The following is a 15,333-nucleotide window of genomic DNA, read 5'->3' as shown; positions in this document are numbered from 1 at the left end:
GACTATTCATCATCAATCATATCATTTCATTTTTCTAATCTCATCATGTTGATTGTCTCTTCATATCATTCTCTCATCAAGCATTTTTCTACTTGACCATTCTTTCCAATCATTCTTTCATCTAACATGATCTCTCTCATCACTTAATTTCAATCTTTTCATCTATAATTCTATCATTTCAACTATTCTATCTATCAATCAACTATTCTACATTATTCATCATATTTTGATCATCTATCTTCATCTTATACAAGATGTATCCTTCCTGAAACTAGACATTTTTTATCCATCTTTGTCTTATACAAGATGTATCCTTCCTAAAACTAGATGTTTTGATCATTTTTTGTCTTATACAAGATGTGTCCTTCTTGAAACCAAACTTTATCTTTATCTTATCAATCCCATCAATCTTATCATTCAATAAGTCTAAAAATCATTCTAACCATTCCTTTTCTATAATCAAACTCATTCATGTCATCAACTAACCATTCTTCCAACTATCATTTAACATTCTTCTTCGAGAGAGATCATTCATACCTTCAATGCACAAACAATCTCTCACAGGGGCATTATACCCTAGTGTTATCGGGGCATACTGGGGCAAACATTTTCATTTTCTTTGAAACAACGTCATTTCTACATTGTCTCAAAGAGGGGCAAATGTAGACACCTAAAAATGTCTCATTAATTCTACACTAATTATTCGTCTATTTAATTAAGTAATTCTTTAATTATTTGATTAAACTATCTATTTCTTCTAATCATCGCCCTTCAACACTTCTAATTATTCTATTTCTATTCTCAAATCATTTTAATTAGTTAACCATATCTCAGTTATCAATTAAATATCAATTATTTAGTTAATGACAACTTTTTCCTTAGTTAAATAATCTTTATTATTTAATTAATTCTATTTCCTAAGTTTAAATAATTTCATTTAAATTATTTAAATTAATTAATTAAATTCCTCCAATTCCCCAAATTATAATTCCAATTAATTTCATCTAATTTCATCTCATTTCTCCCAAATTCGAATTTCAATTAATTTCATCTAATTCCAAATCATCAAATTCACATTTCCCCAAATTTGAATTTCGGTTAATTTCATGTGCATTTCAGCATTCGGATGACCAAATTCAAATCCAAATTGAAAATGAAAATCAAATTCAATTTCAATTTCCTACAACACATGCTAAAATCAGAACTGATTGATCAAATCAGTTGTCTAATAAGTTGACTCAGTTAACTCATCAAGCATCTTTTTTAACTTAAAATCAGCTTTTTATGACTAATCCATCAATTCAGTCATCTCCCTAGTCTATTCAGTTCACTAATCAATCAAATGAGTTTACTAATCCATCTATTCAATTCACTTTCCAATCAATCTAGTTGACAAGACAATCAATCCGAGTTAACAAATCAATCAACTTTGTTAACTGATCAATCAATTTCAGTTGTCTCCCAATCAACACTTGAGTTCTATTTCTCAACCCCCTTTGTGTTGAAAATCTATAAATTCAATCTCTTTGCTCATTTCATTCTAGATTTTTGAGAATAAAAAAAATCACAAGAATCACAATCTTCAATATTGTTGTCTATTTTATGTAGGAAATCAAGTGCAATACCTGAGAGCCACCTACATGAACAACAATGGAGAAGAACGATGGAAGCACAAGTGGAGAATAGGGAGTTTTAATTAGCTTAATCTTCTTATTTCCTTCATTTATTTTATTGAATTGTGTTTAGAATCGATTTAATTAGTGAAGGATTCTTGTGATTCATCCTTTCAGTCTAATTAGCCTCAGATTTTTTATGATTCCAAACATGATAACAATAATTTCTTTTATAGTTGTGATGGTGGAAAATATGATAGGTAAACTTGGTTGAGAAATCTCATTTTCCAATCACATTGAAATACAAAATCTTCAAGAAATGAATATGATTGACTAACCCCTTATCCAAGAGAGTCAATTTAGTATCTATGCTCTTAGGGTTTCTATTCCTTTACTACTTGGAGATGATAATTGGAATGATGCAAAAGACTGGGGTTTTAAACTTGAATCTAAAAATGTCTGTAACAATAATTTGCAAACTACAAATGAGATATGGGAATAAAAGAGGAATATGACATTGTACTAGTGATTCAAATCTAGGTTGTATCTACAGGGACTAGATCGAATTGAGTGATTGGTTCTTGAGGCGAAGAAACTAGCTCAGAATCTAGATCTGAGATTCTAAAGACCTATTGTGGTCACTGGTGAATTATCTAAGTTAATTTTGAGGGAATTGGGGCACCCATGATGCCTTGCTCCTAGGATTAGGGTTCCTTAGGTGATTGGTTCCCTGCAGCTTTGACTGAAATTATAGATTTGGGTCTATGGCAGTGTTGAAAGGTAATTTTTTTTGTCAAAATTGGATTTGGACATGTAGCCAAACCTGCAAGATAGAAAAATGGTGTGTGTGGCTATATAGGGGTTTTCCTTAGTCAACCCCCTAGTTTGGTGATTTCCACCTCCATAAATAGTCGATATCAAAATTGGAATTATGTGAGATCTTGAATCTTAAGTGTGTCTAAGATTTCTATGAACTAATAATGCATAAAAGATAGCCAAGAGATATACTCAAGTGTATTAGAGTAAAACCCTAAATGATATTGAAAATAAAATTGTATGAATCACATAACTTGAAAGAGTGAAACTTAGATCTGAAGCTTATATGTAGAAACATGAGAACAATTTAACATGAAATCATACCACACCCAAAGGGAGAGGTACTAGCCAATCATCAATCAGTAATTCCCTATTATCCTCCAATATCTCTTGAAGCTTCCTTGTTGATGATGAAAAATAAATTGAAATATTGATGTTTTCTAATTTTCCTTTAATTTGCAGACCTTAACCTCACATGATGTCTTCAAATCACAAAGCTAATATTTCACAATTGCATCCTCTCTAAAATGAGATGAGATAACTTGCCTTTATACCTCACTAAACATTCTATTGTGTAAAACTCAAAGCAGGCCGACACAGGAAAAGATTTCGTACTTAACCTAGTTTACCATTGTGTGGTTCAAATTTGAGCCAAAGCATCAAGGAGCGGATCACCCAGGTCAACCCGCTCTCAGGACTAGGTTTCCCAAGTTAGCCCACTCCCGCCAATGTTGTCTAAAATTTAAACCAAAGATTTGGAATGTCAAGAAGAGGCTAGGATTAATTTTAAATTGGGTTTTGAGATTGGGGTCAAATATGGAAGGCCACACATGTTAAAATGGGGCCTAATAATTAGATGATGAATGAGGAGGTGAATGAATTAAAGGGAAAACCTTTGATTTAAGGTCCCATGTAATGCTTTATTGAGATTTGGATTTATAAAGGACCCATATCTTTGAATAAAATGCATAATGAAGTCCTATAATGCATACTAGAATGAAACACACTAAAATGATTACCAAGCAAGCATGGAATTGGACATCCTTATCAAAGGTGTAAAGTAATCTGTAGCAATAATGATGAAAGAATGTCCTTGTGAATAAGGAGGGGAAATTTTACCAATGAAATCTAAACCCCATAATGAGAAAGGCCAAGAAGCCACTTGGGATCTAAGCTCATGGGAAAGAGCATGAATAAAATTGTTATGTTATTGACATTGGTAACACTTTTTGAAAAAGGCAAATTAATCCTTTTCCATAGTTTGCCAATAGTATCCCATTCGAAGTAATTTTTGGACTAAATATTTACCACTAAAGTGCACCCCACGAGCACTTGAATGTGCTTCTTCAAGGGAAATATGGATCTCTAGTTTGTTGAGACACCAAAGAATAATACCATTATAGCTTCTTTGATAAAGGACACCAAAGAGAATAATATATCTTGTAGCAAGATTTCAAATTAGAACTTTAGTATTCTTTCTTGCGAAATAAAGAAAAGTACCACCACACAAATAACGAAAAAATATGGGAATACCACTCATTCAATTCTATACTAAAACAACAAGCAACTTCACTAGGACCATTATAAATAGTGAGAGATAAAATATTATGTATAGTAAACTGATAATCCATGAAAGGATCTTCGAGGGATATGAGAGAAGCAACGCTTGTCATGGCATCCACATGTCAGTTATCTTTTGGAGATAAAGAATCAATGGTGTAAGAAGTAAACTTTTATAACAATGATAAGGCCAAGTCACGGTATTGAGAAATTTTTGATTGTTTATCTTGATAGGTTCCCATAACTTTCATTATTATCAATTGCAAATCGCCAAAGATACACAAGTGTTGAATTTTAAGACACAAAGTTGCTTTTAACCTAGCTATAAGAGCTTCATACTCAACAATATTATTGGTGCATAATAATTTGAGATGATAGGATAGAGGAATTGGCTTTCCTTAAGGAGGTTCTAAGATAATACCAGATCAGAGCTAGTTTGACATCCAAATCCATCACAGGATAAGTCCCAAGTGTTATTCACATCTATAAGAAGAACAAATTTATCAAGGAAGGAATCTTGATTAGGGATAGAAAAAGGTGAAGGAGCATCAACCAAATGGTCTATTAAAGCTTCTCGTTTAATTCATTTTTGAGAAATAAATTTAAGTTCAAAATCACTTAACATCATAACCCATTTTTCTAAGCATCCTGAAAGATTTTTTTTAGAAAAAAAAATGTTTTAAAGGATCAAATTTAACAATTACATGAGTTTCAATATTAGGAAGGTAGTGTATTACTTTTTTGAGTTCAAAAGACAAGGGAAAGACATTTCTTTTCTATCATAGTATATCCATCTTCGTAATCGAGTAAAGTATGACTTATGCAATACACTAGATGTTATTTACCATCATTATCATGTTTGGCTAATAAGGCCACAAGAACATTAGAAGAAGTGGAAGTATGAAGAAGAAAGGGGTGATTAGGAATAGCAAGCTATAAAATAAGAGGATTGGCAAGGTAACATTTCAAGTCATCAAAAGATTTTTGACAATCAACATTCCACTCAAAAACATTATCTTTTTTATGAAATAAAGTAAAAGGAATGGTTTGATCCGCAAGTTGTGAAAAAAACCAATGAATAGCTTGAATTTTTCCTTGCAAACTACGAAGTTGAGGAATGTTTCAAGGAGATAGCATACTAACAATAGCATCTATCTTCTTTGTGTCCACCTCGATTTCATTATGTGAAATAATGAATCCCAAAAAATTTCCATTATCCACACCAAAAACACACTTTTAAGGATTCAATCACATGTTGTATTTACAAATTCGCACAAAGATTTGATGGAGAATTTGCACATGTGATCTTGCCTCAAAACGGATTTAGCCAAAATATCATTGATATAGTCCTCCATGATTTTATACATATAGTCATGAAAAATTAGGGTAATAACACGTTGATAAGTTGCACCAACATTCTTTAATCTAAAAGGCATAAAAACCCAACAAAAGGTACCTGAAGGTGCTATGAAGGTCATCTTATATTGATCTAGAGGATTAAAGAAAATTTGATTGTCACCGGAAAACCCATCCATAAAAGATAACAATGCATGACCAGTTGTAGAATCAACTATAATTTCAATGTTGGGAAGAGGAAAGTCACATTTTAAAGAGGACTAGTTAAGATATCGAAAGTCAATACATAATTGTATCTTATTATTAGGTTTAGCAACGACAACAATATTTGAAATATAAGGAGAATAATATATAGAGCGAATGAAACTAACTTGAAGAATTTTTTCAATTTTAGCCTTAACAAGCAAAGCAATATTAGGATTCATCTTTCTTATTTTTTTATTTGTAGGTTTAGCATTAAGAAGCAAGACAATGTTATGAGTTAGAATTTTAGCATCAGTGTCAAGCATATAAGAGTATGTCCAAGTAAAATGTTGGGATATTCATGAAGGAGAGAAGAATAATCATGGGGTTCATCAGCTTCTAGACACTTTCCAATTTTTATAATCTTCTCCTCATTATAAGGATCCATTTTTATATTAATGGTCTTAGTTATAAGGTGATTTCTTTGTTGAGGGACATCTATTGACAAAGAAATTTTTGAATCTTCTCTACATTATCCTTAGCTTCTTGCCCAGAGTATGCAATAACACTTAGACAATAGGGGAAGCCATGATGATGGTAATATCAAGGAAGTTGATCATAAACTCCTAGGAACTCAACCAAGGACTCATCTATACTAAAAATCTCAAGAGAAAGTTTATTATAAGTGGAATCAACATCTATAAGATGAGGATTGACAAAAGAAAGAGATTTAGAAGAAGAAAATATGACATTCTCATTGAGAGATGGTTTGCAAGAATTTTTAGTGGGATTATAAGGATTATATCCAAGTCCAAACAAAGGTTCACATATATCATTTTCTAAGGGAACCTTAATTCCTTGTTCATTTTCCCCACAATCGTTTCCATTATAACCATGCTTAGCTAAAATATGAAAACCAAAACCATAATAGGTTACCTTATCTAAAAGAGTATCACAACCCTCCTTTATCACTTTTGGATTTAAAATACAAACTCTATTATATTTTTGGATAAACTATTTAAATGATTGAATGAATATCATAAAAGGATAAAATAATAAAACTCACACACACACATGGAAAATATACTTTTTTCTTAATTATTTATTTAATTTTCCTCACCCAATTATGGCACATGTTGTAGGAAGAATAAGAAGCTTCTAGAGGATTCTCCACCACCTTGCATGTAACTCCTCCCACTAAGTCTAATCAATTTTGCATGAAGTCCAAAATTGGGAAAGAATCTCTTTTTTTTTAAATTAAAAATTTAGGTAGTGGAATAGAGGGATTTTTCTTATAAATGATATGCAAGTTTTCAAAAATGGGAGTTGGTTATTCCATAAAGAAATTCTTCTCTCAAGTAAATTTTTGTTTTGTAGTCATACTTCATTTTGAAAATAACTAAGATTGCTTTGGAGGACTTCTTTCAAGTTTGAAGGATCAAGGGAGACTAATTGAAGGATTCATAGGGGATTCTACATCAATTTCAAGCATCCATGTTCTTTCAATTTAGTTTTACTTTATCATGCATCTTATTCTTGCTGCAAATTAGATTAGATCAATTTGTTTCAACTAAATCAAATTGTTTCAATTCTTGTTGAGAACTAGATTAGATCAATTTTTATTTCTCCCTCTAATTCATCTCCCTGGTTTTTGAATAAAAATTTGAATCTCATAGATCTCGCTGTGGATATTTCTCTATGTTTCTCATTTGATTCTATACATATTTTCCATTATCTGGTTATATATATTTTCTGCAAAAAATTGTTGAAAGAAAGGTTAGGATTCGCTGTGAATAATTTTCTGCAATATTCTCATTTGTTCTAGTTTGGTTATCTACTCCTCTCTGGAAAAATAACAGTTGAAAACCAAGGAATGAGTCCCTCTGTGAAATACTCTCTGTATTCCAATATGCAGATCCATATTGCTTCATTTTTTTTTGTATTCTGGTTTAGTTTTACTCTCTGTATTAATTATCCCAATATGCAAATCCATATTGCTTCATTTTTGTATTCTGGTTTAATTTTACTCTCTGTGTTAATCGCTCCAATATGTAAATCCTTATTGCTTCCTGGTTAAATTCTACTCTCTGTGTTGATCGCTCCAATATGTAAATCCTTATTGCTTCCTGGTTAAATTCTATTCTCTGTGTTGATTGCTCCAATATGTAAATCCATATTGTTTCATTTTTGTATCCTGGTTTATTACTACTCTCTGTGTATTTGCTACTGTAAGTAAATTCTTATTGTTCACATTAATACTTTACCTCTCATATTCTGGTTTTAAATAAAATTAAACTGGGAACTTTAGACATAAAAATATTAAATATATATATATATATAGTATTAACATTTTAATCTTAATGCATTTTGTATTAACAAATGCGAAGTGATTGATGTCACACTACATGAGAACGGGCCTGTGCGTACCGGTTCGCAGGTGGAGGATGGAGATAGTACTCCGCAGGGGGAGTGGTACCGTTACGGTACCCTCCACTAGCCTGTGGTCACTGCTGCGGCAGTGGCCGTAGGTTAGTGGAGGGGACCGTGGGGTCCCACTCCCATTAACTCACATGCATGCCATTCGAACTTAGTTCGATGGCAATGATTACTCTTTTTTTTTTAAATTCCTTTTTATATATATTTAAAATTTTAGCATATATCTTTACGTTGAATCAAATATTGGTGTTCCATCTTCATGCAAATTATACATTTAATTGTTGGTATACAAGTTACCTAACTTTCATTATTTCGCAAATTATACTCAAGTTTTTGAATAAATGATTCTACTTATGGTTCTTTTTATTCCATAGTTATTTCAATTAATTTAGCTTTGCAATGTCTAAATTCATAATTATTTTTCAACATGATGTTATTATAAGTTAGAAACTAAACAAAGGAAGTTGGAAAACCAAAACTAGCAGCGTTCGGTATATACGTTACCTCTGGGTCATGCTTACGGGTAATGCCGTCATGTTGAACTACTGCACTTAACACCTAATAAAGCTGCATCAACGACGTTTGTGGCATCGTCCCTATAAATCGTCTGGGAGTAATAAGGGACACTTGGAAGTTAAAATCTAAGGGGCGGGTAATCCCCCTTGGATCGATAATCTAATAAGATAACTTTTAAATGATTTCACATCCATTGGGATAAACCATAGTAAACCCCTTTTAGGGATGGTCAAGTTAAATGCTTTTATGAAATTGATTTCTTTTTTTTTTATCTTGAAGAGATATTGGTGATTTACAATTTGGTCAAGGGTGACGCTCATGATAAGAATTAGGATCTAGTTATTTTAGGCCACAAGCAATAGGCCATCTTGAGCCTTCGCTTAAGCGCTACCATCGTGGGTAGCAACCGCAGAGAAACTGTCTGGGACATTGACCCTAGAAAGGGTTGCGTACCCACGAATCAGTTTACATCAAACCATAGAATAGAAAATAGAACTACATACTTTACGCCTTGATCCCATGCTGAAGCGGGTATGTAGGCAGTCTTGGGATGGAGTTGTCCCTCGTACTCAGGCGTTCGTGGGTGGGGTCTAGGCTTGGTTGAGTAAGAATCCTATTTGAAAGATAAGATAATTAAATTGGAAAAAGAAATTCAATGCATACTCAGAAGGAATCCCGTATGGATTCACTTGACTTCCCGAGGCTTTAAGCCAAATTCTGAGGCGGAATTCAAGCTTGTATTATTTAATTACTCCTAAGGACGGTGACCTCAGTGCACTTCCGTTAGAAGAGTGTAGTACTTAGTGAGTGGCTCAGGACCTGAATGGTCCCGATGAGTCTAAGTCTCTGGCCAGAGCATCTCCTATCCCGTTTGAATAGATGCCTATCCTATTTGGATAGATGCCTACCCCGTATGGGTAGATGCCTATCCCGTATTGGATAGATGGAATCTTATGTCCCGTATGGACAACTGCCTAACCCATATGGTTAGATGCTCATCTCGGACGGATGAATGCCTAATCCTAATGGATGGATGCCCAGAGTATGCAATTGAATAAAACATAATGATTAAATTAAACACACAAAAAAAAAGAATACTCAATTTTGTTGAATCAATTATGGTGGGTTATTACAAAGAGATGGTAGGACCTCATAGGTCACAATCTCATAAGAAACAAGATTAGAAGGAATAGTTAAAGATTCAGTGGAAGTAGAAGTGGCCACAAAATTGTTATTGAGTTGACTAGAGAGAATTTTTCATAGGATCTACCATATCATCCACTTTTTTGTTATATAAATTCCATTGAAGGGACTTTATCTTGTCCTACAAAATAAGGTGTGAAATCCAAAGAATCACAATCATATTCTAAGAGAATACTTTGGGTGAAGGAGTAGCTTTAGTAGAGGAAGATTATTCCTTTTGAATTGATGTAGGAATTGAAGGAGATTGAGAATTTTATTTAGCTTGTAAACAAATTTGCAATTTATGATCAACTTGAATGGTATACAAGCTATTGTCAATGATAAACTTAACTTTATGATGAAAAGTAGACATGACAACTTGCATAACATGTAACCATAGTTTCCCTAAAAGACACCAAAACCGCAAAAGAGCCTCTCCACAAGAGATCCGCCAAGGTCTCAGATCTTACCAGACACCTTCCCAGAGACAAGCAGGAGAACAACGACCACCGGAGAAAGAGCAAAAAAAAGGCCAAAGTCAAGAGCCATCGCACACCCCTATTGACCAATAACAGAGGCCACAATATTCCTACGCTGAAATACTAGGTAGGAAGCCTTATTCCTCCAAGAATCAAGCTCCGGACCCAATCCAAAAAATTTTGACCAATTTATGGTGGTCAAACATAGCAGTTTTTTATATTTTTAAAAATTTGTAATAAAGAATTCATAATTAATTATTTATTTAAAAAAAAAAATTGTCACATCCGGACACGAGTCTTCTACTTATATCTAAAATCTTTTTTTTAAAATTATGATTTGATTGTGGTTAGGGTGGTCAGGTAGACACCTGCTTCTTATCTTTTACTTGAAATTTTAGTACTACTGCATTGAAATTTCAAATTTTTGTCATATATATATATATATATATATATATATATATATATATATATATATATATATATATATATATATATATATATATATATATATATATATATATATATATATATATATATATATATATATATATATATATATATATATATATATATATATATATATATATATATATATATATATATATATATATATATATATATATATATATATATATATATATATATATATATAACAACTAGTTTAGCTTAGAAACTACATTCAATTTGCTACATATTCTATTCTTACATAATTTTGATAACTTATTAAAAATTTCAAGTTGCCTAACTATATTTTTTTGAATTTTCATTGCGACTTAAGGGTCTGTTTGGCCCACCGTGATTCTACACATACCCTCTTCAATTTGATTATTAATTGAGTCCCTTTTGTTGTGATAATGTGTTGTACACCTTGCATAATATTTGTAATGTTTTATTATTTTATTATATGCATGTTGCACCTAGGTGAACCTAGATGGGTGTGCATCATGTGAAATTCACATATCTATGCCATTTCTCATTTAGTTTTGGGTACATTTCCATATCCGATCCATCTACTCATTGCACATTTTAGAGTTATTTTCTTATATAGTTATCTTTCTATGTATAATTTATGTTACTAATACACATATTAATATTTACACATTATCCAATGTGATTTATCCTTTTATATGCCATAGTTAAGTCTAGAGTTATAGGATTGACTTTGTAGTTAGATTATAGCTACCAATTTGATTAATTAAAAAAATAGATTAAATCTTACAAATTATTTCCCTCCAAGGACTAAGAACACTTATGCATGATTTATTGTTGGATCCTTATTTTTAATGGCATTCAATGCATTAGGTTTGATCATCAAAGAATCATCTCCAAATCTTGAATTAATCCACATATCATTTTTTCACACTTTAATATATCAAATTTTATTAGTTACTAAAACAAATTATCTATAGGTGTAAAGATATATATGTGGTTTAGACTTGACCACGATTTCAAACTTGACTCTAAATAGTCAAAATAAAATATTTTGATTATAAGATAAATGATGTTCTAGATACTCCAACCATGATTAGTCATGCTATTACTATCACAATGTCTTGATTTATTGATTCTCAAACAATACCCATTTGAATTTAACATAGATCGTTAGAATCTCCTACATCCAATTGAACTATAGGAGTGTCCCATGAGAATTAATCATCTCAAAACATGTCATATTTAGGCTCCAAACATGTCATATTTAGTCTCTAGATCAATACTTGAATAATTAATTATTATGAAGCTAAACATCTTTATTTCATTTATACTTTCCTAAAATAACATGCCTAAATTGTTTTATATTCTGATACACAATTAAATTTAATTCATCAATCTAAATTAATATTTCAATATCTAATTACATTTAATTACCAATCTAAATTAATTTATAAATGATCTATATTAGGAGATTATTCTAAACTGCTAAATTTTTTAGACAATTAGTTTATTTAAATATTAAAGACACAAAAGAAGTGTAAATTGCTATTCATTTTCAAAATCCACAAGATTGATAGGTTCCTTTTTCAAATTGAATAAAGGATAAAACTCCATACATAAAATATTAGAAATTGAAGACTTGACCAAAGCTTTGAACAGCTGACAGTCAAAGTAAGTAAATCAGAGTTACCAGTGCTTTTTACTTTGTTATTCCTTCACCGCGTCATATGCTGGAAGCTTTTATATAATCTGTCAATAATCCTTTGCAATATAATTAAAGCTTTCCCTTTTTCCATCATATTCACCCTGGCCCGAAACCCCTTCTCTATTGGGACGCTTATCAGCCTAACATCATTTCTACTATACGGGATTTGTAAAACTGTAAGCATCAATTCACTTCCAAATGGCAAGGGATGCAAATACGTGATTTCAGATTGAAATTCTAAGTAAGGATTACTACCAGACCTTACAAGAAGAGCATGTATAGAGAATTCACTCCGTGAGCTTTTCATTTGTAGGGAATACTCTCCTTTCTCAATCTCAATGACTGTTTGGCTGTCGATCACATCAGAAAACAGATTTTCATTCAACTTGAACAATGCTGTATCCACTGCCATCCCTGTTATAGCGGCATTCCCTCTATATAGTGGCAACTGAAAAATTTAGAATATCAACATAAAGAGGATGGACGTTAAATAATTGATACAAATATTAGAAACGTAAAACACATAAAATTTTAAAACACGACTTTAAAATAGAAACATCTTTTTCTTGCTTCAACAGAAAATTAACCATTCACGATAGATAAATTTTGTTTTCCACTCAAAATCAATTGTTTGTGTTGAGAAAAAGTAGCATTACCCATCCTTCAATGCAATTCCGTAACCATGCGTATCCATCCTCAGGCACGTCAATTTCCGCTCTTCCACCCCACCTACGCTCTGCAGCTGATGACATCCTAATTTTTAAATCCCCAAATCTAACTTTTAACATTTGAACCCCTGTTGGAGAAGATAACCCTGATATTGTTTCCAATTTGGGGCATTTCCACATGTCAAGAGTATTCAGTCTCTCTAGCTGCTCTAAGTGCACTTCTTTTAGATTATCCATGTGTCGAACTTTCAATGATTGAAGTTTGGGACAAATCTCTCCACTAATTAGCAACTTTGAAATATTATGTAAGTTGTGGAAGTATATGGTTTCAAGGCTGTTCATGCGGCTGCTTGTAGAAGAAACCAAATTAGTTGAATCTCTACCTTTGCTCAGATCCAAAATCCCACTGAAGGAGACGTCGTACGCATCCTCCAATGACAATGATCTAAGATTGCTAAGTTGTTTAAGTGAATGCACAAAGGATGTTAAATCTGTCTTCTCCAAGGAATGGCCTATGTATAATTCTTCCAAATGATGGAACATTGCTATTAAATCTGGAAGCTTTTTCAACGATGGAGAGTAGGGAATCTTCAGCACTTTCAACTCGAAACTGGCCTGGCATTCACAATTAATCTCAAATAATGAATTAGTTCTCTGTAGCAAACAATCTTCGCTAAACAAGTATTCTGAAATGTATGCTTTGCCGTTAAGGGAGAATTAACTTCCAGCAAAGAATAGCGAAATACCTGGGTATTGGTCTGCAACTGCTTCTGAAAACTGCTCCACAAATCTCCCACGTAGTTAACAGACAACTTGTGCAGTTTTCGTAGAGGAATCCAGGAAGGAATGCATTTTAATTTGTCATTAAGGTAAGGATCGGAATGTATGTCAAGCCACAGGAGGCCAGTCTCAACAGAGTCATTTAAACCACCTATAAAATAAGTAATTTTCTTCCCAAGGGACAAATCCCAGAACGAATGGAAACACCTGCCCTTTGTTTCTGTCAGGATTTGTTGAAATCCTTTTTCTTCCTACACATAAGGATCAGCGTTAAGGGTTAAAGTTTGTGGTTAGGTGAGAAAAAATAATAAAAACACATAAATTGAATTTTTTTTTTAAAAGCTTTCTATACTCTTATTTAGCAACATCTAATGCTATTATGGTGACCTGCCAACCCCACCTAGACCAAAGATCCCTATTATGGTGACCTTGTCCCTCACTGTCTCTGTCTTTGAACAAGACCTTTCAAATTCTTGGACGAGTTCAGAAAGTCCAACCGGATATTTAGCAACATCTAATGCTATACTATTTTCTTTTTCTTGCACTACTTGTATCACGCGAGACACAATTTTTTCACACAAATTACTGCAATCCAAAACCGAGAATCTCTTGAGAAATTCATCATACTAAGGTAAAATGAATGTAATGTACTGAGAAAAGTGAATGAATCGTAATCGATACAAAACAAATGATAGAAATCTTACTCTTGATACTGGCTAAGTTCATAACCAGATATATTTGAAGCAGATTCAAGCGAGCTTTTCCATTTATGAAGCTTATCAAGATACCTGCCTTGCCTTTGATAATCAAAAAATGCAGCAGCATACTGTGACTTCTCGTTCTGGAGGTACCGTAGCTCCCATGGCTTGACATCGTAGAAAACAGGAATAAACAGGGCATCGGTTTGTTGTAGCATAATAACCAGCGTGTCCAAACACCATGAAGATTCTGCATACCCTTTTGAAAAAATGGCTATTTGGACAACAGATGAGCATATGGCATTGTGAATGGCAGATGGAATAGAGTCTCCCCCTTGTATCTCTTCACGGTCTAGAAATGCCTGACACCCTCTTTCCTGAAGAAGGTCATACAGTTGTTTAGCAAGGGTTTGTTTGACATCGGGGCCTCGATGACTGATGAATACATCATACAGTTTAGCAGATACAATCGATCTTGCCAGAGGAGAGGAGGAAGAGGAAGCCATGAATGTAGGACTAGAATTGCAAAATGTATGAATCTTCCTAAAGCAGAGTGAACTGGATTTGGAAAAAGGATACAAAATAGCTAGGGTTACCAACACCCACCAAGGAGGTTAACATTTGTAGACCACATAATTGGTGAAGAAGAAAGTGAGAATATGGTGGGGCCAATCGCAAAAGAATCAATTGTCTGAAAGCGAGGATTTAAGAGCCGTGCATCATGGGGTCTCTTGGCATTTAAAAATGGAAGATGTCTCCCAACAATTCACGCCTTTTCAACTGTAATCCACTAAAGCAGAAGTAAAATCATTTTTTTTTTTCAAAGTGTTTTGCTTTTTGAAAAATAGTATGTGATGGTGAAAATTGTAAAAAAATCTATGTTTTCTTCTTTTTATTTTGATTAAAAGT

The 15,333-nt window shown here is 32.7% G+C and overlaps 1 protein-coding gene across 3 annotated transcripts; it reads right to left on the bottom strand.

Annotated features, from left to right (window-relative positions):
- Positions 1-12,096: 12,096 nt before the first annotated feature.
- On the bottom strand, positions 12,097-15,039 carry LOC131037313 (TMV resistance protein N). 3 transcript variants are annotated; one of them, XM_057969408.2, is made up of 4 exons: positions 14,431-15,037; positions 13,693-13,977; positions 12,935-13,561; positions 12,097-12,726 (listed from the first exon to the last, which is right to left on the bottom strand). In XM_057969408.2, the coding sequence occupies exons 3-4, from the start codon at positions 13,487-13,489 to the stop codon at positions 12,289-12,291; spliced, it is 993 nt and encodes a 330-aa protein (XP_057825391.2). In that variant the 5' UTR covers positions 13,490-13,561; positions 13,693-13,977; positions 14,431-15,037; the 3' UTR covers positions 12,097-12,288. The 3 variants fall into 3 exon arrangements, with proteins under 3 accessions (XP_057825391.2, XP_057825392.2, XP_057825393.2); XM_057969409.2 differs by having other exon boundaries at positions 12,935-13,977; XM_057969410.2 differs by lacking the exons at positions 12,097-12,726; positions 12,935-13,561; positions 13,693-13,977 and adding an exon at positions 13,998-14,311 and having other exon boundaries at positions 14,431-15,039.
- Between the last annotated feature and the right edge of the window lie 294 nt (positions 15,040-15,333).

The sequence above is a fragment of the Cryptomeria japonica genome, chromosome 3 (assembly GCF_030272615.1).
Source record: "Cryptomeria japonica chromosome 3, Sugi_1.0, whole genome shotgun sequence".
NCBI classification, from domain to species: domain Eukaryota; kingdom Viridiplantae; phylum Streptophyta; class Pinopsida; order Cupressales; family Cupressaceae; genus Cryptomeria; species Cryptomeria japonica.
Note: the sequence above shows the minus strand (reverse complement) of the source record. Positions and strands in the feature narration are given on the sequence as shown.

Excerpts from the sequence above, each read along its gene's own strand:
- LOC131037313 (XM_057969409.2), bottom strand. The coding sequence starts at position 13,489 with ATGTTCCATCATTTGGAAGAATTATACATAGGCCATTCCTTGGAGAAG. Across the intron at positions 12,727-12,934 it reads GGAATTGCATTGAAGGATGG|TTGCCACTATATAGAGGGAA; the intron begins GTAATGCTACTT and ends TAAATTTTTCAG.